The sequence below is a fragment of the Xyrauchen texanus genome, chromosome 39 (genome assembly GCF_025860055.1).
Source record: "Xyrauchen texanus isolate HMW12.3.18 chromosome 39, RBS_HiC_50CHRs, whole genome shotgun sequence".
Classification (NCBI taxonomy): Eukaryota; Metazoa; Chordata; class Actinopteri; order Cypriniformes; family Catostomidae; genus Xyrauchen; species Xyrauchen texanus.
In genome coordinates, this window is record NC_068314.1 from 22,306,989 (window position 1) to 22,331,445 (window position 24,457).

At 37.2% G+C, this 24,457-nt stretch overlaps 1 protein-coding gene across 4 annotated transcripts; it reads right to left on the minus strand.

Annotated features, from left to right (window-relative positions):
• Positions 1–3,379: 3,379 nt before the first annotated feature.
• Positions 3,380–23,576, minus strand: rtel1 (regulator of telomere elongation helicase 1). Of its 4 annotated transcripts, none has more exons than XM_052111285.1 (34): positions 23,537–23,575; positions 23,254–23,394; positions 22,622–22,820; positions 22,362–22,455; positions 21,925–22,006; positions 21,760–21,820; positions 21,074–21,149; positions 20,373–20,457; positions 20,187–20,252; positions 19,907–20,060; positions 19,687–19,725; positions 19,325–19,403; positions 18,443–18,540; positions 18,282–18,337; positions 18,117–18,188; positions 17,829–17,910; positions 17,136–17,268; positions 16,925–17,038; positions 16,697–16,737; positions 15,466–15,551; positions 13,102–13,179; positions 12,885–12,962; positions 12,638–12,784; positions 10,013–10,128; positions 9,801–9,924; positions 9,380–9,542; positions 8,930–9,084; positions 5,948–6,043; positions 5,295–5,490; positions 4,886–5,023; positions 4,364–4,486; positions 3,944–4,165; positions 3,723–3,845; positions 3,380–3,646 (listed from the first exon to the last, which is right to left on the minus strand). In XM_052111285.1, exons 2-34 carry the CDS (start codon positions 23,353–23,355, stop codon positions 3,591–3,593), a joined length of 3,534 nt encoding a protein of 1,177 aa, XP_051967245.1. In that variant the 5' UTR covers positions 23,356–23,394; positions 23,537–23,575; the 3' UTR covers positions 3,380–3,590. The 4 variants fall into 4 exon arrangements, with proteins under 4 accessions (XP_051967245.1, XP_051967244.1, XP_051967243.1 ...); XM_052111284.1 differs by having other exon boundaries at positions 23,511–23,558; XM_052111283.1 differs by having other exon boundaries at positions 3,381–3,646; positions 23,533–23,576.
• Between the last annotated feature and the right edge of the window lie 881 nt (positions 23,577–24,457).

Below are 24,457 nucleotides of genomic sequence, written 5' to 3' on the forward strand. Positions count from 1 at the left end.
AACTTTGACGTCACAATCGTCAACCTACATCACAGTTCATTGTACAATAAATCTTTCTTTCTTTTTTTTCACTGGGAAAAAAAGCCTGGTTACTACCTGAAAAATATTACATTTCTTTAAACAAAAGAAGTATATTAAGTAATGGCATAATAACTAAATTGTACAATATACAAATTGTACAATTTTTGTAATATGGAGAAAGTCTGCATAATTTATTATATAAGTGTAAACATGTACAATCTCTTTGGGAAGATTTAAGTTCCTATTTGAACTTCTGTTTGTGTTTTGGACTGTGTGATCCTGTCCACTGCCCATTTCCCAATAGTATTTCGACAGCCCGAAATTTTAAACAAGTTAATGGGCAAACATCTGTTTAGCATCTGCTTAGCATCTGCAGTGATGACTTTACCAATTGACGATTGGATCTTTTATTTAGAAGGTGTAACTTATTCCGCAATACCGGTGTTTGACAGATCATGACGTAAACCAAAGTGCATTAGTGGCCTCAGTACGATTTTTTAGATATTGTGGTTGGAGTTCGTTCATTTTGTATATCATAAATCTATGGTCAGACACGTCTCAGAGAACACAGATGGCAGAAAATTAGTAATTAATTCTAATGTCAGCGGCCGTTGCACTGAATGATCAATCATTATTGTTGTTCAAAAGGGCAAAAAGTGGAAGTTATCGTATTATGCGAGATACAAAAAAACTGCAAAGTCGCGTGTCATCCGCCACCGTGACAACAAGTGGACTTTTGAAGCTGAAATGATGAGTGGATTAGAAATGCTCTTTCTATCAGTAAGAGAGGAACAACATGGATGTTATTATACCAACTTTCTTGGCAAGGAGGATGGAGTATATAGCATCACGGTCAGGTACAGGAGAGAAGGCTACTAACGTTAAATTAGGTTCGACACAAAGTTTTATATTCATAACTTAGCTGCCGATTGGGTTCAATCGGGTCCGTGTGTCCCGGCCAGGTCTGGGTCCACATTTAAAATAATGGATGGGTCCAAGTTGTTCAGAGTAAATACATTTACGTCAATTCTAAGTTCTGCACGGGTCCAGGTCCAAACTTTCAAATAATAGACTGGTCTGGGTCGGTTCCTGATAGCACATTTCCGGATCTCTTCAGTTGGGGTACACATTTTTGGACCTGTCAAGACCTCTAGACTGCAGTACCTATTTTAAATGCTTGATATCAATGTTACATATTGCTCCTTCAATATGATTATTTAAAGATATAGTTAGCTATTTTTCAAGTAATAACAGGCACACATTGCAATTTTATTTTAGATTGTAAATAGTTTATTTATGGCCCAGATTTGAGGTCTTAGTGGTCATCCGATATGGTCACTTTAACTTGATGGTAAGTTCTTAGTGTTATGTTTTTTTTATTTTTTATACATTTATATTATATTAATTTAATTTGTGTGCATTTTATGTGCTATTTGTTTGTAGTTTGTGTACTGTATATTTAATTTAAAAAAAAAAGGTTCATTATTAATCACAGCTCATTCTTTTCAAATTTTTAATTGCATGCTTCTCTTGTCTGTGTATGATACTGTTCTTGAGCAAAACACAGTTCTTGATTGAGGATTCATCCATACTAGTTCATGGATTGTTACAAACCTTGTCCCCTCCTCAGAACATCAAAGTTCCTTGCGCCTACAGTGCATCCGGAAAATATTCACAGCGCTTCACTTTTTCCACATTTTGTTATGTTACAGCCTTATTTCAAAATTGATTAAATTCATTGTTTTCCTCAAAATTATACAAACAATACTCCATAATGACAATGTGAAAGTTGGTTTGAAATCTTTACAAAATGTATTAAAAATAAAACACTAAAATCACATGTACATAAGTATTCACAGCTTTTGCTCAATACTGTGTTGAAGCACCTTTAGCACCAATTACAGCCTCAAGTCTTTTTGTGTACGATGCTACAAGCTTGGCACACCTATTTTTGGGCAGTTTCTCCCATTCTTCCTTGCAGGACCTCTCAAGCTCCATCAGGTTGGATGGGGAGTGTCAGTGCACAGCCATTTTCACTCTCCAGAGATGTTCAATTGGGTTCAAGTCTGGGCTCTGGCTGGGCCACTCAAGGACCTTCACAGAGTTGTCACATAGCCACTCCTTTATTATCTTGGCTGTGTGCTTAGGGTTGTTGTCCTGTTGGAAGATGAACCATCACCCCAGTCTGAGGTCCAGTGTGCTCTGGAGCAGGTTTTCATCAAGGATGTCTTGGTACATTGCTGCAATCATCTTTCCCTCGATCCTGACTAGTCTCCCAGTTCCTGCTGCTTAAAAACATCCCCACAGCATGATGCTTCGCTGTAGGGATGGTATTGGCAAGGTGATGAGCGGTGCCTGGTTTCCTCCAGACATGACGCTTGCCATTCAGGCCAAAGAGTTCAATCTTTGTTTCATCCGACCAGAGAATTTTGTTTCTCATGGTCTGAGAGTCCTTCAGGTGCCTTTTGGCAAACTCCAGGTGGGCAGTCATGTGCCTTTTACTGAGGAGTGGCTTCCGTCTTGCCACTCTACCATACAGGCCTGATTGGTGGAGTGCTGCAGAGATGGTTGTTCTTCTGGAAGGTTCTCCTCTCTGGAGCTCTGTCCGAGTGACCATCGGTTTCTTCCATCTGACCCTTCTCCCCGATCACTCAGTTTGGCTGGGCGACCAGCTCTAGGAAGAGTCCTGGTGGTTCCAAACCTCTTCCATTTATGGATGATGGGAGCCACTGTACTCATTGGGACCTTCAATGCTGCAGAACTTTTTCTGTAATCTTCCCCAGATCTGTGCCTCGATACAACCCTGTCTCAGAGGTCTATAGACAACTCCTTGGACTTCATGGCTTGGTTTGTGCTCTGACATGCACTGTTAACTGTTGGACCTTATATAGACAGGTGTGAGCCTTTCCAAATCATGTCCAATTTACTACAGATGGACTCCAATCAAGTTGTAGAAACATCTCAAGGATGATCAGTGGAAACATGATGCACCTGAGCTCAATTTTGTGTGTCATAGCAAAGGCTGTGAATTTGAATGTGATTTGTTTCGTTTTTTATTTGTAATAAATTTGCAAAGATTTCAAACAAACTTCTTTCACGTTGTCATTATGGGGTATTGTTTGAAGAAAATAATGAATTTAATCAATTTTGGAATAAGGCTGTAACATAACAAAATGTGGAAAAAGTGAAGCGCTGTGAATACTTTCCGGATGCACTGTACATGACAGATGTATGTGTGCATTCACTGACCCACAAACCATTCCAATATAAAACATTTATTTAAAAAAAAACAATATGTAAAACACAATTTAAAAATTGAGTTCACAAAGAATTAATTTAGGATCAAATTTATTCATTTTTAAAATAATTGTTTTACAGTATTGAAAAATATGAAATTTTATATATAACTTACAATTATATGTCAGTAGAAGGACATTTTTCTTTGAACAGATTACTGAATAAATCTCATGTATACCCAAAGTAAAAAAAATAAAATAAGAGATACTGATTCAATATCTCAGAGACCTCATTACAGCAGACAGGTCAGAATGAATGAAACTCAGCAACATTCAAGAGAAGAAGAATGATATCTTGCTTTGAGTCTTTCCTGCAGATAACTGAGAAGCTGCAAAGAAAAAGTAATTAAGGACATATATAGCAATTATCTTGATGAATAACATATGAAAAATGTAAAAGAATACCTTGATTTGGCTGACTTGATGACACGTCTAAATCTTGATATGCAACCGAATCATTTCCGGTCAACGACTTTAACAGCTCACCAAACTGTTTCCTGTGCTGAGGTCGTATAAGCACAGCTAACCCTAAACCAAAACCAGACCACACATTCATTCTCTTTTCCAACAGATACACATTAAGGAAAATGGTTATGAATTATGGTTAAGAACAGAAAGGGACTAACGTGCTAGTAAATTGATGTCTTCATCTCTCTCAGTCAATAAACTCACAACAGTTGACACCATCTGTTCATAATTGTTTGTAGCCTTGTATGCCTGCAAAGCTAGAAACATTTGTCGAGTTTTCTCTGCACCGATTGCCTGTCTTATATCTGACAGCAGAGACGAGCAGGACAGACTGTCTTTAATGGATGCTTGTGGCTTCTGGTCTTCACGTTTCACATTCACTGTCAAATAATTTAACAAAACAAACACACTTCAAAAACAGAAACTAAAACAATCAAAAAATATCAGTAATCTATAACTTGACTGCATCAACACAGAATGATAATGAGGAGGTGATTGTAGAAACTTTTTCACTGGCATTCACTGTTGGTACTGCTTCAACAACTTCAAGTCAAGGTTGTTGCTAAACTCCAACATACCTCCAATTTTACCTTGCCCTCCATTCAGCTCTACGGTTTCCAGGTGAGAACCACCTTGGTTCAGCTGTTGACTTAAATCCAGCTGCTCACTGGCTGAGCTTGCAAGTGAAGTCTCAGCTTTTGCTAAAAACGTTAAAACATAGCAAAACTATTTTAAATTGCAATTAGGCAAAGAGAATGTACACTGAGGTCCAAAAGTCCAATATGCTTTTTTTTTTTCTTTATCATTCAATTACAGATTATATTATCATCATAACAATGAGTCAAAATTTTAAATGGAAAAAATTAACATGAATAAAATAAAAATAAATGTTTAGTATATGTATACCCGCTTTTAGCTTTAATGACAGAATGCAATCGAATGATCCATGTTATCCCAGCAAACATACAAAGTTAACATGGTCAACGTCACAAATATCCAAGTTTAAAAAAAAAAATAATCCCAGATTTTCAATCTGAATTTGGACATTTGGAACCCACTGGTACACTATTTGGCCAAAAGTATGTGCCCCTGCATGCTACCTGTGTTTTGCCTAAGAGCCCCTCTCTCCTCCCTGGACAATGAGTGCTCAGGTTTATATCCACAGCCTTCACCCGTTAGGTGCCAGCAACGTTCATCAAACTTTTTCTTATGATGTGGCCGGATGAACTGGTAAAGACCTTTTCCAAAAAACAAAAACAAAAATCAGGGTTAAAAAGGAAAAAAAAATTACTAACTTGTTTCCCTTTTGCTTTGAAATAATTGATTTATTGAATGAAGGTTGAGTAAAACCCCAAAATCTATGAGTTTTGATTCCTGTTATGACTAGAGATAAGTAATGGGAATGGAAGACACTTTCCTAAAATTTAAGCAAGCAAGTTGGTTAAATACAAAGAGCTGTGGAAAAGTAACTCGCACGACCCATGGGACGGCTATGTTAAGGTTTCGCACCTCTAAGTAGGCTGTGAGTGTTGGGGTCTTGTATGAGGGGTTCAATAACATTAGTGAGAAGGCCACTGAGGTCATCGGTTGCCTTGTATGCCTGCAGAGCTTCCATGATGATTTTGAAGTTCTCATGACTCAGGCATCTTCTCAGCTCTATCATGAAGGTCTGGCTGGTCTTAGCAGAACAGGAAGCCACCTCTTTCTAAAAAAAAATAAAAATAAAATAAAAAATTCACCAGAAGACATAAATACATATATTCTAACAAAAAATGAAACAGGAGGACTGATCATTTTGACGCCCAAATCTATTTTTATTGGTAATCACTTACAGGGTTGCATATACAGTACATTGAGAATAACTTTCATATTTAGTGGTATATTCAGATACCCTGGTTTATTTATATAACATTTTCTGTCTGTTCTATTCTTTATAGTGCTGCCTGATATCCATGTTTCCAGATATTTATTGTAAATGTTTATATATTGTAAATTAGCCTGAATCTTTAACTTATTTGAGTCCCTGGAAAATGATCCCCTGATTGCATTACAAAAGCTTATCAACATCAATTTAGCATCTTGAGGTAGTCTACAAATTTGGTACAATGGACCCAACACCATGCTGCAAACTTCAAAAATTAAATAAGACAAAAATTCCTCACCCGATCATGAACCACTTTAATTTTCCGTTTCCCACCCCTCGATTCATCATCCAGACGTTTGTCATACTGGAGAGAAAGAGTGGACAAGCGACTCGCCTGCAGGGTCAAAGACCAGTGAGAGAAAGGGAAAATTTGTCAAAAGATGTGATCATATTATGGTACGGAATATGAGAAATTGTGACAGACAACTTGATCAAAGAGAAGCAGATAAAAGGAGATCAAAGGGTACCATTCAACACTCCGATCATAAATATTCATTTAAGTTATTCACTTAAAATTTCTCTGAACAAAGTGGAGTCTGGTGCCTAGACAAAACTTCACAGTGGCAAAAGACGGAGTCATGTAGGAAAATTAATTTGAATTACTCTCAATCGCTCGTATGCCTTTTCTAGTCAATTTCACCTATGTTTCTGAATGAAACTCCTCGAGAACCAATTATTAATTTCATATATACATTTTGTCATAATTCAGCCTCATATCATTCCAACCTTGTATTATTTTCTTCTGTACAATACAAAATGATCTTGGGCAGAATGTCTTCGCCTCCATATACAGCTCTGGATTTGCCATTTATACGTATGTGAGTAAAATGACATTTTTTGTTTTATTCTATAAAATACTGACAACATTTCTCCCACAATCCAATTAAAAATAGTCATTTAGGCATTTATTTGCAGAAAATGACAACTGATCAAAATAACAAAAGATGCAGTATTTTCAGAGAAAACAAGTTCATATTCATTTTTAAAAACACAGTACTAATGTTTAACTTAAGAAGAGTTCAGAAATCAATATTTGGTGGAATAACCCTGACTTTAAAATCACAGCTTTCATGCGTCTTGGCATCTTCTCTACCAGTCTTCCACATTGCTGTTGGGTGACTTAATGCCACTCCTGGTGCAAAAATTCAAGCAGCTCTGCTTTGTTTGATGGCCTGTGGCCATCCACCTTCCTCTTGATCACATTCCAGAGGTTTTCAATTGCATTCAGGTCTGGGGATTGGACTGGCCATGACAGGGTCTTGATCTGGTGGTCCTCCATCCACACCTTGATTGACTTGGCTGTGGCATGGAGCATTATCTTGCATGAAAAAACAATCCTCAGAGTTGGGGAACGTTGTCAAAGCAGAAGGAAGCAAGTTTCATATTCACAAATATGAATCAGCCCTGCTGAAGCACCCCCAGATCATCACCGATCCTCCAACAAATTTCACAGTGGGTGTGAGACACTGTGGCTTGAAGGCCTCTCCGGGTCTCCGGCTAACCATTAGATGACCAGGTGGAGGATTGGTGATGATATGGGGGTGCTGCAGCAAGGCTGGAATCGGGCAGATTCGTCTTTGTGAAGGACGCATGAATCAAGCCATGTAACAAGGTTTCCTGCAAGAAAACTTGCTTCCTTCTGCTTGTTCCCCAACTCTAAGGATTTTTTTATTCCATCAGGACAATCAAGGTGTGGATGGAGGACAACCAGATCAAGACCCTATCATGGCCAATCCAATCCCCAGACCTGAATGCAATTGAAAACCTCTGGATAGTGATCAAGAGGAAGATGGATGGCCACAAGACATCAAACAAAGCAGAGTTGCTTGAATTTTTTGCACCAGGAGTGGCATAAAGTCACCCAACAGCAATGTGGAAGACTGGTAGAGAGCATGTCAAGACGCATGAAAGCTGTGATTGAAAATCAAGGTTATTCCACCAAATATTGATTTCTGAACTCTTCCTTAAGTAAAACATTAGTATTGTGTTCATGAATATGAACTTGTTTTCTCTTGCATCTTTTGTTATTTTGATCAGTTGTCATTTTCTGCAAATAAATGCTCTAAATAACAATATTTTTATTTGGAAATGTTGTCAGTACTTTATAGAATCAAACAAAAATGATAATTTTACTCAAACGCATAGTAAATCCAGAGAAACTGATAATTTTTCTGTGGTCTCTTAATTTTTTCCAGAGCTGTGTATATGTACTAATATATATCTATTAGGGCTGTCGATTTAATTAGTTAATTCAGTGCGATTAATTTAACAAAAAATAACGCGTTAAAAAAAAATTAACGCAATTAAAATCGCAATGCCCACAGACCATAATAAGGAAGAGTCCTGAGAAATGAAAGCTTGGAATACCACCTGTTTACTCCAGAGGGCAGTAAGTGAAATTTCAGCTGTATGAGAAACAACCCACAACACAGACATGCATTACGTTCAAAACCCTTGAAGGAGCGCAAATGCAAACTAAGGGATCTAAAGATGTGTTTAAAGTTTGACAATTAAACTATATTTAACTTGAAACAGTGAGCTAAACATTTTATGTTTATGACACGACAAACCCGAGATGCTACACAAGCATGTCTAACGCTTGTTGAAATTGATGGGTCCTTAAACAAGCCCTCATAATAAATCTCCAACTGATTGACAAATTCACTTGTGAAATGGATTGCTGTGAACTGTATGCCAATGATTGACTTATGATCAATAATATGGCAGTAAACAATACATTGTATTCCAAAGGTGCTTTTTGTATCGTCTTATCAATGATTAACTCTTCTGCCACAAGAATGTAATCCATTTTAATTATCTGAATATTTTTTATTAGATATATAATACACAATTTTTTAATATTTAAAAGATAACTATGTATAATTATATATTGATATAAATATGTATAATCTTTATATATTGAATTATTGTTATATGAGGGGCTTTCTCAGCAAATATTTGTATATGCGATTAATTAATCGGGACACCATGTAATTAATTCGATTAAAAACATTTTTAGCGATTGACAGCCCTAATATACATTTCAATATTATTTAAGACAAATATAAAAAAATAATAATAATTCTATTATTTAAATTAAGGTAATTAATAAAAAGAGATGTTGTAAAATTATTTTGTCATTATTTTTGTCATTGCATCACCATTTAAAAAAAATTATATATATATATATATATATATTTTATTATAATTCTTGTCTTACCCTTTCTTCCCCCACCATGGTGTCTTCCGTCTCTTTGTTGGTGCTGTCATCCAGGGCATCCAGCAGGCTGATGGGTTTCCTTTTACTTGTCATCTCCATCTCATATTGAATGCATAGTTTTGCTGCCCCGTCCCGTCCAGAATGCTCATCTAACTCTAAAACATTGAAGTCATTTCAGCTGACTTGCACTGAACCTAACACGCAACAATTAGCTAAAAATTAATGCATCAAAACAACCATAATAAAACAAATGATTATTTATGCATTTGTTCCAAATTATATATTTTTTCCCCAAATGATTTGGGTGCCCTGACCCACTAGCTGACCCTATAGACAGGAAAAAAATTACAATAATAACAACAAGTAAAACAAAACAAGCTTAAGTTGCAGTCACACTATAACCTCGCCAAAAAGGCTGAAAAAAATAAAGAGAAATAGAGGCGAGCTCACCCAATTTTCTCCTCTTTAGGCTGGGGACATGCGAGTCTAGAGCTTTGGCCTTTTGTGAGGTGTCACTGAGCCAGTGTGTCTTAGCAGGAAAGCTGGAGCCAGTGCTGAGCGAGGCCTGATTCTCACTCCCCACTGCTCTTCCTTTCTTCACAGGAACTGGTCTCTGTTACACAATGCAAATAATGAATGTGCATGTCTAGTAATGTAAAGACTACCATCAAGACTACTATCATCAAATTTCATGATAAAAAAATAGTCTTAGCCTTAGTAATTTTTTACCACAAAAAAATTAGAAAGCACCCCAAACAGTTTCACAACAGCAACGCATCTTCAAGGCGCACATGTTTTTAGTCAGTTTGCTAGGAAACTAAATTGTGGTATCATCTATTTTAGATTATACCCTATCCTAAAATGAACTTACAGCTTTCTGTGCCGTCCGAAAGAAATGAGCCACATCGCGGACCATGGCACCAAAGCTGTCGTAAATCTTAACATACGGTCTCACCCATGAAGGAAGCTGTTTACGGGCTTCAGTGCCTTTGAACCTGGATTACAAAGTCAGAAAATTATTATCCAACTCCAATGTTCTCAGTCAAAAGGAGAATCTCTGCTCTAGCAATAATAAGTCCTGACCTGTGGTCACAGAGGAAGATGGCTCCGTAGTCTTCTCTGTGGCGAATCACTCTGCCGATGGCTTGATTCACAGCTCGAGAGGCCTGCTGTCTGTACCACTCCTGCCCGGACAGATACTGAATAACAAGACAGACCATAAGAAATGTACCTGGCTTATTACTCAATTCACTAAAGGTGCAGTTTAAGACTTTATATGCTACCAGTCAAAAGTTTGGACACTAAATTTGTTTCTCATGATCTTCAAAAAACTTTTAATTTGAATGCTTAAATGCTTGAAATACGTTTTGGAACACACTATAAATCAGGGACTAAATAGTTTCAAGGACCGAAAAAATTTTTGCAGAACATAACCAAAAATGGGAACCAAGTGATTTTCAAAATGTTCCTAAACATTTTCCAAATTTTTACATATTTTAAATGCTTACATTTGTTCCGAGAAGGCTAAATCGTTTATAACAGTAATTTTTTTAAACTACACCACTCCATGTTGCCTGAAAACATGTGTTTGATCTTGAAGGAAACCGCTGCATCACACCTTTCTTTGCCTAACTGCCTGTTCTGGATGTAGCATTCTGTGAATGAAGACCTTTTTACATTTACATTTACATTTATTCATTTGGCAGACGCTTTTATCCAAAGCGACTTACAAAAGAGGAATAAACTACATAGTTTTTACCAACTATGTAGAATTATGACATATACGTACATGCACGCCGGTTAATCCAGATACAAGGAAAACATTAGAAGAGGTAAAAAGACTTGTTTCCAAGTCTTCACTGAATTATTGTAAGATGTGATACATTAATGATACATAAATTGATGCTGCCACGTATTGACTGAGAAGCAGATCTGTAGTTAACTGTGTGCTTTTTATGCTGACAAATCCACCACAAAGGGATAAAGTGTTGCTTTTTTTTTTCTTTTTTCGCTGAGGCAAGGGGCTTATTTTGGGCTTGTTTTCCAAACCAGGTTTGCTTGTTTCTCTTATGAGACCTGGCAACATTGCAATTGGTATTTCACCAACCCCTTAGCACAGAGTACTGCCTATTAACCATTCTTTTTATTTTGTTCTAACCGGTTACCATTTGCAAAGGAGGCTGCGGAACTTCTGAAAGGGAGTGAAAAATATAAATTTTTTGCTCAGAATGAACAAAAACCATTTAGTTTTTAGTCCTTGCTATAAATTGTGCCTGTGTTAATTTAACTGAAAATAACAACATGGTATAAAAAATGATCCGTGGGGTATTTTGAGCTGGAACTTCACAGAACCATTCTGGGGATACCTGAGACTTATATTACATCTTGTAAAAAAAGGGGAATAATAGGTCTCCTTTAAAATTGGTAGCCTATATTAAATGTTGTTAGTCTTCCTTTCCTGTGATAGGCAGGGCCAGACAAAGGCTACAAGGGTCCAAATTGAATTAAGTTCTAGATGCAGATTATGGTGCAGAAAAACCCAGAAAAAAAAAGAAAATTGTATTCATAGCGAAGAAATAATAAATTTAAAAGGCTGAAATACACTTATTTTATTTGGACTCTTATTTTGAAATATATGCGCTTCACTGGTTCCAGCTGCTCATTCAAGCAGATGAGGGAAATAAAATGTGCTCTACTCCTACAATGTATCTACAATGTATTACAATATAAACTATGTCATATTTTATCAACACACATTTGATTTTAGTAATCACTTGTCATACATTTCCAATATGGCCTAATGATTGCGAACTGTTTTGCAACAGCTGAAAACACTCACAAGCCCCCACGTGCTTGGAGAAAATACAAAAGTGCCACGTTTTCACTTTGAAGGATGCCGAACATGCATTTGTTTAATAAAATGTTATTCTTTTGAAAATCAGATTACGTCATATATTCCTGTATTTCTGCCCCCAAATTTAAGAACTGTTTAAATGATAATTAAGACTTTTGTTGTTCATCCAAGATATTTATGACCTTACATTTTGGAAAACTGAATTTAAGACATTTTAAAACTTTTTAAGGATCCGCGGGAACACTGATTAAAGACTTTATTGCACTTTATTAAGAACACCTGTATGCATACTTATTCGTGTTGTTATCTAATGAGCCGACCCTGTGCCAGCAGTGCAGTGCATAAATTCATACAGATACAGGTCAGGAGCTTCACTTAATGTTCACACTGATCATCAGAATGGGGAAAAAATTTGATGATCTTGATTTCGACCGTGGCATGATTGTTGGTGCCACATGGGCAGGTTTGAGTATTTCTGTAACTGCTGATCGCCTGGGATTTTCACGCACAACAGTCTCTAGTGTTTACTCCGAATGGTGCCAAAAACAAAACACATCCAGTGACCGGCAGTTCTGCGGATGGAAATGCATTGTTGATGAGAGAAGTCAACAGAGAATAGGTTTGAGCTGACAGAAAGGCTACAGTAACTCGGATACCCACTCTGTACAATTTAGTGAGCAGAATAGCATCTCAGAATCCACAACATGTCAAACCTTGAGGCAGATGGGCTACAACAGCAGAAGACCAAGTCAGGCAATTTATTAGGACCAAAGAGATCCTAATAAAATTATCAGTGAGTTGTATTATTGGCATTTTACTAAAAACCATTGGCAAATGACATGAAAAGCAGGTACCTTTACTCCACTGGTTTTATTTTTGCACATCTCGTCCAGATACTGCATTTTAAGCACCACTCTGGGGTCCATCCTGGGGGGGAATGGAAGGCCTGTAATCACAACTCCTCGACCGTATGTGTCTGCAAAATCCAGTCCTTCACTCGCCTTGGAGATAGATAGAAAAAAATAAATGTGTTGATCCAACTGATGTTTGTTGAAAACCAATAACTGCATTTTTTATTGCATGAAATATTTATAGTCTCACCTTTCCTCTACATACAGCGAAGAAGCTGCCTCCACTGGATTTTGGGTCATTCACCTTGTCATAGTAACCATCAATCACCTACAATAGCCCAATAACTAAGAAGTGTTGACTGATGGCTTGTGAGGATCAAGCTGTGTTAACACCATGATTTTGTGAATATCTATACAAGCTTATCCAGAGTGCACGTTATTAAATGATTATTTGGAGTAGTGGTTACCTCTGTAAAAGTGCTTTTACCCCTGGGTTCTATAAACATAGGCTTCACGTGTTCAATGCGGTCTGCATGTCCATTAGCCTGAAGAAGAGAAGAGGAAAGCAAGAGAGGAAGGTGTGTTTTTAATAAAGGCTAAAAGTTGGCAAAAGAAAAAAAAATTTATATAATGAATCTATATTTAAATAAAGGAAACTTATCAAAATAATATTACAATACAAAAAGAAACATAAAAAAGTATTATTGCAGAAAATGTCTAACAGATGGATCATATACAGAAATGTTTTCACCCAGTAGAATATTGCTACTTGAGTTCAAATGTTTCTGTTGATGTTTGTTTACTTCACAACATTTTGAAAAGCAAATGAATACTCTTATTCTGACACACTTCATTCTATTTTCATTAATTATTAGACTGATTTGTTACTGACAGATTGATGACCACCTAAACGTACCTCACCCCTTTTAAGCCTGTAACTGTGCATCGCGTTAACGCAGACCATAACAGCTGTAATTGGTCCACTTTAATTGACTGTGACCACTTGTGATCAGATTTGGAGGGGCGGGACTCTGTTTCATACATCAATCAATTTGTCAATTTTACCGCTTGACATTCTAGCACAACAAAGTCAGAAAAGCAAAAAAACAGCATGCTGATTCACCCAGATGCCACTGAAATTTAATCTAAGCACAAACGCAACATTTTAAGCAGAACTGTCCGTTATTTTAGTGGATTACCTGTATTCACATGAGCTGCAGATGTTCGTGCTTCTCATAAGTGTCCTTATATGTTGATTTCAGACACACTGGCTAGGTTTATATGCACTAATATTCGTCAATTCCAAATGTACCGTTTATATGTCCCATAAACTTTGCAATCCGATACAAGTATTAGTTTACATGTGCAATACATGTATTCCGAACCAAAGTTCTGCACATGCGAAGAGCGTCAGTCGTTGTGTTCTGAAGAAGTGGAGAAAGGCTGAGAAAGTGAGAATGGCACCAAAGTCCGTAATTGTTTTAAAAAGCCGTTTTTGCTTTTTTGAGATATAATACTTTGTGTAATACCGTATACCGTGAAACCATGATATCATCGTTATCATACCATGAAAATCTCATACCGTTGCAACCCTACTCTGACCCACTGAGCCTTTAATTTATACTTCCATCCAGGAGATGCCTACGGTTAGATTGGAGGATAACTGAGACTTGTCATCTGCCAACTGGATTGAGGTAACCGCACCACCATGAGGACCTACTAAGTAATGCGAATTGGGCATACCAAATCAGGAGAAAATATAAAAATTAAATAAATATCTAGATAATATTATTAAAGTTCTACCAATACTTTTGAGTTTTTTTATTCAAAGCCTATAACTGTGTTTAATTTAACATAAGTTTTGAGGAGGATGTTTATTCTATTTACAGTTTTCACTTTGCATCATATCTTGTAAAACATAATCTAATATTTACTTTCCTAATCTTGTCACATAAGATGGACTGTCAACGCTGTAACTGCACCTGCTGCTTAAAGTCCCTATTAAGAATGACACAACTTACTTTTTTGCTTTGTGCTTTCATGAAAGAAAATATGTGCCTGCAGAATATTCAGTGTGAGCCTGCATACCCTTAATAATGCGTTTTGTCATTGCTTTGTAGGTTCACATGAAGAGTATCGTGTATAAACATACATATGCACCACCTCTCTGCACATGAGTGCAAGGTATTTTGAATACAACCAAGAAAGATTCAAATGTTTACATGGCTGATTATTTTAGGTTTACAGCACCCCTTTCAATCGGATGGAAATTTCATTCGGATCCAGATCAATCGGTTCATTATTGTGTTTACATGAAGGCTTTTCGATCCGATTGAGCTATCAGTCGGATTCTAAACTGATTATTTGGTTGCATGTAAACGTGGCCACTCAAGAATATCCCTGAAGTTCTCGTGTTAGTGCATGTATCCGCTTTTGTACATATTCCGATCGGATGGTGTCATTTATATTTTAAAGCCCCTCGTAACCCACAAAGTTGAAACTCTTGTTTTAGCGCAGAGGTTGATTGACAGGTGAGGGGAGGCGCTTCGCTGCTGCCGGGACACATACAGAACATATTAGCATTTACACCTCAAATGTGATGCGTTTTCGACCACATTCATACAGAATGTGGTGTATTTGTGATCCAATTAGAAAACGCTTAAGATCCTGTTTAGACCTGTATTTAGCACTGACCACATGTGATCGGATCACTAAAAACACATCTTAATACCAGGTGTAAACGGGTCAGTGAGTCAGCCACATATTTTCCCCATGTGTTACTGTAACTTTTACTTGTCAGTTTCCATAAAATATCTTTCAAACACACTCACCCTCCAGAACTCCAGAGTCTTGTCCATTACTGGATATGAAGGGAAGAACACCAGCAGCCCATGAGGCACTACCTTTGTGAGATTGACTGTAAACCAAATAATAAGCACAATTATCATACTGATATTCAGGCTGAACATCTGCTCATATTATTGATAATAAGAGAACATCGTTTCATGTTTGCATGTTTACATGCACTTTAAAAGTTTGATTTCAGTCAGACAAAAACAATACATTTCTATTTTTTTAAATGTCATGTAAACGCTTAAGTAATATTTAAAGGAATAGTTCACAAAAAAAATAAAATTCTCCCATCCTTTACTCACCCTTATGCCATCCCAGATGTGTATGTCTTTCTTTCTTCAGCAAAATGCAAACAAAGATTTTTAGAAGAATATCTCAGCTCTGTAGGTGCTCACAAAGCAAGTGAATGGGTACCAACATTTTGTAGCTTCAAAGCAGCATAAAAGTAATCCATACAACACTAGTGGTTAAATCAATGTCTTCAGAAGAGATATAATAGGTGTGGGAGAGATACAGATAAATATTTTAAAAGGGGGAGAAATCGCATTGTTCGTGTATATCGCCACCTACTGGGCAGGAAGGAGAATTGATAGAGAAAAAAAAAATACTTAAATACTGATATAATCACCTACACCTATCATATTGCTTCTGAAGACATAGATTTAACCACAGAGACATATGGATTACTTGTATGCTGTCTTTATGTGCTTTCTGGAGTATAAAAGTTCTGGCCGCCATTCACTAGAATTGCAAGGACCAACAGAGCTGAGATATTCGTCAAAATCTTTGTTTATGTTCTGCAGAAAGTCATACACATCAAGGATCACATGAGCTTGAGTAAATGAGGAGAGAATTTGTATTTTTGGGTGAAATGTCCCTTTAAATTGTAACAGTCATATTTTTGTGAAATTGGACTTTAAGACATAATGTGATTGTAGCTCGGCTTTGTCCAGCATGTATACATGTTAAACTGACCGCAATTGGCCTCTGCATTGTGCAGGTGCATGTTATGGAAGACAGAGGTGCAATGTGTGTTTAACACCTTCTCAGCTGACATTCTTCCTTCAAATATCTGAATACGCATTGCGTCATGTATCCCTAGGACACACAGATGAAGACTGTAGCTCAACAACGCACAAACCCGCTGTAGCTCGATAATAACCGTGCATGTAAACATACGGAGTTCGAGGACTGAAAGAGATCTCTCACCAACAGTGTTTCCTATTGATGACATGTTTTCAGGAACAAACCTTCAAAAACATAAAGCACCACACATCTCAACATTTATTTAGTTGTTTAAGGACTTAGCCTTTAATTTCAGTGACAGTATAGTTTGCCCTATAATCCAATTTTAGACATTCATATGCGGATGTTATCTAATGAAAATTTGGCAAATATCAGAGAGATTGACTGTACAGTCTTTAATAAAGCACCCACCTCCTATCAAAGGCTGTGCTCAACTGCACCCCATCTGGGCCTTTATCAATGATGCTGACAAAAATCTGATCACGCTGGATGACGTGAGGATTCTCCAAGGATATAGGGAAAGGACTGAGGAAGACAACCCCCCCCCCAAAAAACAGCGTAAAGCAAATTAGCATTCAACCAGCATTAACTGAGAAACTCAGAAGAGGAGAAGAGTACTAACATTTGCATTTCATAAGTGAAGGATGAGAGAGGTGAAAGGGTTCCACTGGTCAGAATAATGCTGCGTACTCCCTGTCTGAGCAAATCCTGCATGCTGAACCCCGGAGAAAAACACCAGTAGCTCAGCACATTCCCTATAAAATATACAATCATATAGCTTTGACATGCAAGTTTAATGTTGGGAGAACTATTCCTTTAATAGGGCCATCACCTGTAATATTTAAGTAACAACACACAAGATACTTTTAAGTAATAACTCAGCTCAGCCACGTCAATAACAACAATAGTACAACATCAAGTGAGATATTGCTTTAGTACAACTGCACTATGCATTGCAAAAGGTCCATGCTCCATGTTGCGTATATAGTTCTTAATATTGCCTCAATGAAACACAGGGGTGTAGATTCCTGGGTGGATGGTGGGGAAGTAACCCCCACACACACAATTTTTATAGCATGATCAATGGAAACATGTAAATGCTTCACACTGCAATGCCCCCAATGTTCAAGCCAAATCTACGCCTTTGCTGAAACATCTTCAAGGACAACTAATTAATTTTCAGGACATTAAGGTAATTTTCCATAACTGGAAAACTTCCAGGGCGCATGGGAAGTAAATTCAAAGCCAAGTAAAGCTAAGTAAAAGACTTTGCTACACAAGATGTCCAGGAGATGTTTGAATCAGAGTCTCACACCTTGTTTATTGGAAGAGGAGGAAGCCCATACATCAGTATTCTGTTTTTTCTTGAAGTTACTGGTGTCTGGATGAATGTGGACCTGCAATGAGACAGATTCAGAGCACAGAAGTAGAGAGGGGAGGTGAAAAGAAAAGGATCTAATGTTTGACATAAGACCGTATTAAAGATTAAATATAACTGCATAACATCAATCCATCTTTTCCATAACTTGTATGATTATACATAATCATAATACACCGCTACATGTCCAGGTCAGAAGTAACTTGGAAAACAATTAAAGCAAACCTTAAACTCCTTCATGCTGTTGCCCATCTCTGATTTCTTGCTGTCCTCTGTAGGTTCTGCCCCAAACACCAACTGACTCCAACAGAATACAAAAAAGAACATCATAAAAATATGGCAGAAAAGCTTTAGACAACTGACCTCTCTAATCAGCATTACATTCCTGACCTGAATGATATCTGCCACTTTCTGTAGTCCACTGGTATTGAGGAAGACACCAGGCTCTGTAAACAAAAGTTACACATGCATGTTCATTTTGAACTGATGAAAACAATCATGTAACATGCTGTACATGGAGAAGGGGAGACTCTTTCTACATATATACTTACTTCCTGCTAAATATCCTGTGATCTGCTCCATGGCTTCCACTGTAGCTGTCTTGGTGTCAAAATTCAAATGAGCCTTTTGAAAAAGCTCATATATGAAGCTTTAAAAAAGGAAGAGACATAAATAAGCATTGTGCAATTAAAAAGTGTGATTCATAAAAGGAAGTTCATTATAAAATTACAATTCTCTAATTATTTACTCACCTTCATGCCATCCCAGAAGTGTATGATATTTTCATCTGCTGAACTCAAATATTTTAGAAGAATATCTCAGAACCTTGAAGCACTAAAAATCACAAATGCAGCGATAAAGTAATCCATATGATTCCAGTGATTTAATCCATGTCTTCTGAAGTGATTTGATAGGTGTGGGTGAGAAATAGATCAATATTAAAATCCTTTTTTACCATCAACCTCCACTTTCACTTCCAAATTCTTCTTTTGTTGTTTGCTATTAGCATTTTTTGTGAATATTGCCACCTACTGGGACGGAAGGAGGATTTATAGTCAAAAAAGGACTTAAAAATGTATCCGTTTCTCAGCCACACCTATCATATCACTTCTGAAGAAATGGATTGAACCACTGGAGTCGTATGGATTACTTTTATACCGCCTTTGTTTGCTTTCTTAAGCTTCAAAGTTTTGGCCACTATTCACTTGCATGGAATGGACCAACAGAGCTGAAATATTCTTCTAAAAATCTTCATTTATGTTCTGAAGAAAGTAAGTCGTATCTGGGATGGCATAAGGGGGGAGTAAATTGAGAGAATTTTCATTTTTGGGTGAACGATCCCTGTAAGTCAATAAATCAAGGTCACTGACAATTCCCTGAACATTCCGACATCAAACTGAATGAGAACACGGGTTCAGTGATGCTCTACTCACCTGCCAGGTTTAGTGATTCCTTGATTATTTGCAGGCATCTCAAAACCGTTAATGGCAGATTCCAGATCCATCAAAATTTCTGCAAGATATTTTATTTATACTCTTAGCAAAGTGTTTTTTTCAGTAGTGATACTTTGAAAATTACAATACTTTATGTTGAAAAGATTTAGAAAAAGAAGGAAAACATATATACTGGCCAAAGGAGTAACTGCACCAGCACAGAAACTACTAAATAACTTTTTTCTCAATTTATGTTCAATATACGTGTATAGTTAGGCCATACCAATCTGTCAAAGGACAGTTTATACTCAAAGATTACTCATAATATATACACATGTAGACATCTTAAGAATGCAACCTACGTTTTATTTTAGCAATTGTAGTAATGTCCAGCTTCAATCCTGTATAATAAAGAAAAGATTAAATAAGGGAATTATTTATTAAATTGATTTGTATTTTAGCAGTTCTTCTCCATCCAGAAGAATAGATAAATCTATAACGAAAGTATATTTGAACTGCAAGTAGTTTTATAAATAATGTTGACAAAATGAACATGAATTGCCAAATTTATGCAAAACTAACCTGAGTTTAGTGACTCCACATTAAAATCCTCTGCAGACTCTGCTTTGCTGATGTCTGAGGCCTGTTCCCGCAGCAATCGATCCACAGCCTCAATGGCAGATATAATGTCATATGGGGTGAGATCAAACGAGGTTGATTCTTCACACATTTTCTCCTGAAAAAGTAGATAAACAGTAGAAAAAAAGTCCAGAAATATAGACTTCCCTCATTTTAAGGACTATTGAGAGTTAAAAAGCATGCTGAATGGTTACAACGTCTAAAACAACATGAAGACACTTACAACATTATGAGCCTCATCAAAAATCACCACAGCTCCTTTCAGCTCTATATTGTGTGCTCTTCGACTCTGGGGGGGAAATAGTGTTGTTTTTTTTGACAAAGAACACATATTAAATAAAACAATCATTACAACGTACAGTTACTGTATATCTAAAGTGTTGACGTGGGAGGGGAGGGTATGTCTCACCTTTGGGTCAAGCAGATAGTTGTAGGGCATGAAGATGATGTCAGCGTGTTGCTTGATTGACCTTGACAGGTAGTATGGACAAACTCTACAAGGACAAACAGTTTGATCAATATCACGGTTTAAAAGATTCTCATTGGAAACATGTCAGAAAGAGACAGAATCAACAGTTTAAAATGCCAATATTTATTTCAGTGCTTTAGTTAAGCGGTTAAAAAGTAAACCGCCATGGGCCACAAGGGGGTGCTAGGGGGTCCACACACAAAAAAATTATAATTTGTGAAAATGTTTAATATTTGACATTTTTACCATTTCATTCTAAAATCATGAAATTATTCAAAAATATTTTAATTCATTGACCATTGCCATAATGACAGACAACAGTAATAAATTAAACAAATCAGCATATACTTATATAATGGAAAAACAATGTTTTAAGAAATAAGGTTTGTAATTCACTATTCTTTGTAAAGTTGCTTTGTAACAATATTTACTATTAAATATTTTCCAGGGAATATATTAATCTTTTGTTCAGCTTTAGTGTTTAGTACAATGACAATGTAATTATTGCAAGCTAATTATTTAATTTTTAATATAATATCACAATTTTTAATATAATATCTTATAATATCACTATCATTTTTCACAAAGGGGGAAAAAAAAACAGCTTAAGTTAAGGCCATGAAATTGTTGAAGTGTCTCACCTTTGCTTTTTGCCAGTTTTCACTAGATCCTCCACATCCAGGATAGAATTCATGATTTCCTTGTCAGTGCTTTTCTCTAAAATTCCCATTAGGCCAAAAAAAAACAATCAGTCATCACTGTATATTTACATCTTACACATTTATTTCAATTAAGTCATTGGGTGTGTCTCAATCAGCTCCCTAATTCAATAGTCAGGGCACTGATCAATGAGTCGGCCACTTTTAGGGCTGTCTCAATCCGTCGAGGACGGCGTCCGTTCCCCGCATCCGGGCGGTCGTGCTACTCAGTCACCCGGCAGATGGCAGCGGCGCTCCCCTGGGTGGACGGCAGTGTCGAGGACTCTGCAACGGGCATCCCTCCTCCTTCCCGGGTTTCGGCACCAATGTAACACAGTTAATGATGGGCAAGGAGGAGGCGAGAACCGGCTTGTCAACATAAATCATAATTTTATGCAAACTTAAACCACAAACACATAAACATAAACGCACACATGACGGACATGCCCATAATTCTCTCTCTCTCTAACCATCGTCACCGGCCTCCTTTATCCCTCGCGCGCCGCATCAGGCCGATTGGGGACCGGGCACGCAATATTCCGTCCCGGCCCCGCCCCCTACACTCCACACTATCCCTTTAACTAACTCACTTACTCCATCTTGACAAATTACCACAAAAATGATCTTACCATCAACATTGTTGTAGAAGACACAGGAGCGGGTTGACACTTTTGCTCTGCACATATGAACCTTTAAATAAGATACATATTTTATAAATAAAGTGTTGAGAATCAGATCTGGAATCAAGTGTCTTTTGTCTCACACACACTCACTCACACAATAGGTGATTTTACCTTAATGTGGTTGCTTTCATGTCTCATCACCTCCTGGTTTATGCAGAGCTGTTCTCTAGATCCCAAAACACAAACCTTTGGCCTACAATAAAAAAGAAATATCAATGTGATCTGTTATTTACAATTTCTGTATAATAGAAAATGTTAACTACAAAGCTCAATTCCAATGAGTTGGGATAATGAATAAAATGGAGAAAAAAAAAGAGAGTGTAAACTATTTATAAACAGCACAAATACAATCTACTTTTTTGGTAAATAATTATTCACTCATTCCAAGATTGATCTTGTCTTGTTTTTTTACATTTAATACACTGTCCCAACACATTTGGAACTTAGGTTTGTATACGTTTCATTACAGCAGTATACACTCACAAGTTTCTCAGTGAGCACAGATCTGATGTTAACTGGTGTTATATCTGATGTTAAAGTGAGCTGACCTGTATGATGTGTTCTTCAGCTCAGTTATGACCTGTGTTAGCTGGGAATGGGTCCTGGATGCATATATAATCTTGGGGATGTCTGTATAGTATGCTAAATCAAATATAATTGATTTGATTATGACACTCATGTTGTGGAGTTTAACCAAGTCCCACCATCTACTGTTATACAGAAAAACAACTATCACTGGGACAAATTATGATGTAGCTTACAAATCAAATTGGCATTCTTTGAAATGGTATTGAAAATGAATAATTACTTGGTGTGTCCCCATCAGTTGCTGCTGTCCCCCATGATGACAGCGGTCTGTCTTGGAACAGCTCAGTGCCTCCCATTCTCTCTGCAATCTTGCGGGCAGAGATTGTATCTTTGAAATACTCTCTCCATCCGAGTGTAGCACACAGCAGACAGAGGGTTTTACCAGTGCCAGTGGGACTCTCTAGAACACCATTTACTTTCTGAAACAGTACAAAAGGCAAATTCACATTTATTAAAGAGAATGAATAGGACAATGTGACCTTTCAGGAAGACTCAATCTTGTAAAATCACTTTTACATTTCACTGAAATTCCAGTCTGCGAATTATATGTGAATCAAAGGCTAAGTAAAGCAAAAATGTCTGAAAATATCATGTATTAAGACATTTATAGACATATTCTATGATATTTTACCTCTAACGCAAAACAAAAAACTAAACAAACAAACAAACAAAAACTCCATAATCTGATGTTCTGCAATCACACGTCCCTTTGGGACCTTTTCCATCATTAAAGCTCCTTTAAAGTAGTTGTCATATCATATTAAAAGCTAATTCAGTGACTATCAGACAGTAAGCTCCAAGCTCAGTAGTTGCAGGATTGTATGGTGACTGAACCGAGTGGAGTAATCTCACATTCTGCAGGCACTCGATGACTTTGCTCATGTAGTCCTCCTGGCATGGGTATGGAGTGAAGGGAAAATCCAATGTGACTCCTCTGAGCTTAAGATGAGGCATTTTCCCAAATCAACAGAGACAGACAGCTGGTCCACAGCACTGTAAGACAGTCATCCACTCTTTTAATTGAGAGACACTACAGTCGCTTATAAATGCTAAACATTACTCATAGTGTTCGACTGTGATCTATATTGACAAGTCTATTTGAGCTTTACCAAAAACTACATCCAAACCAACCCACAACTGCTTTTATAACTCCATTATCGCGCCATGGGTTTCTCTCTTCTTCTTTTCAGGTAAACTCGCAGACTAAAACTGTTGCTAATACGGTGCTGCCTCCTAGAGGCCTTGCTGCCAGTTAAATTGTAGCATGCTTCATTCCTCTGCTTAAGCGTTGTTGACCCTGAGCAGGTCACTATGATAAAGTTTTGGAAATGGAACATTCAACTTTATATATTTTTTCCTTTTGTAATATTTATTTTTAAATTTTAATACTAAAATGCATGGTGTCCTGGGTACCTCAGCGAGTATGGATGCTGACTACCACCTCTGGAGTCGTGAGTTCGAATCCAGTGTGTGCTGAGTCACTCCAGCCAGGTCTAACAAGAAATCAAATTGGCCCGGTTGCTAGGGAGGGTAGAGTCACATGGGCTAACCTCCTCGTGGTCACTATAATGTGTGGTTCTCAGTCTCTGTGGGGTGCAGAGAATAGCGTGGGCCTCCACACACACTACGTCTCTGTGGTTATGCGTTCAACAAGCCACGTAATAAGATGTGCTGATTGACTGTTGCAGAGGCAACTGAGATTCGCCCTCCACCACCCGGATTGAGGCGAGTCACTACGCCACCACGAGGACTTCAAGCACATTGGGCATTTCAAATTGGGGAGAAAAGGGGAGAAAAAAAACAATTACTAATGTTCATGTTTTCTTTTTTAGGAATTTACACATTAAATTCAAGGAAGAGTGGGTGCCAGTTTATAATTAATTTGAAGAGGTAAAAACTAATATACCAAGTAATAATATCTCACAACAACTGAAATTATAAGAAAGCATCTATAACATAAAACATGTCCACGTGGCTCAACTTGCTCTAGGTTAGGGCCAAAGGGATGATTGTTTTAAAGGAAAATCATGAATGCATGATCTAGTACTGGATTATG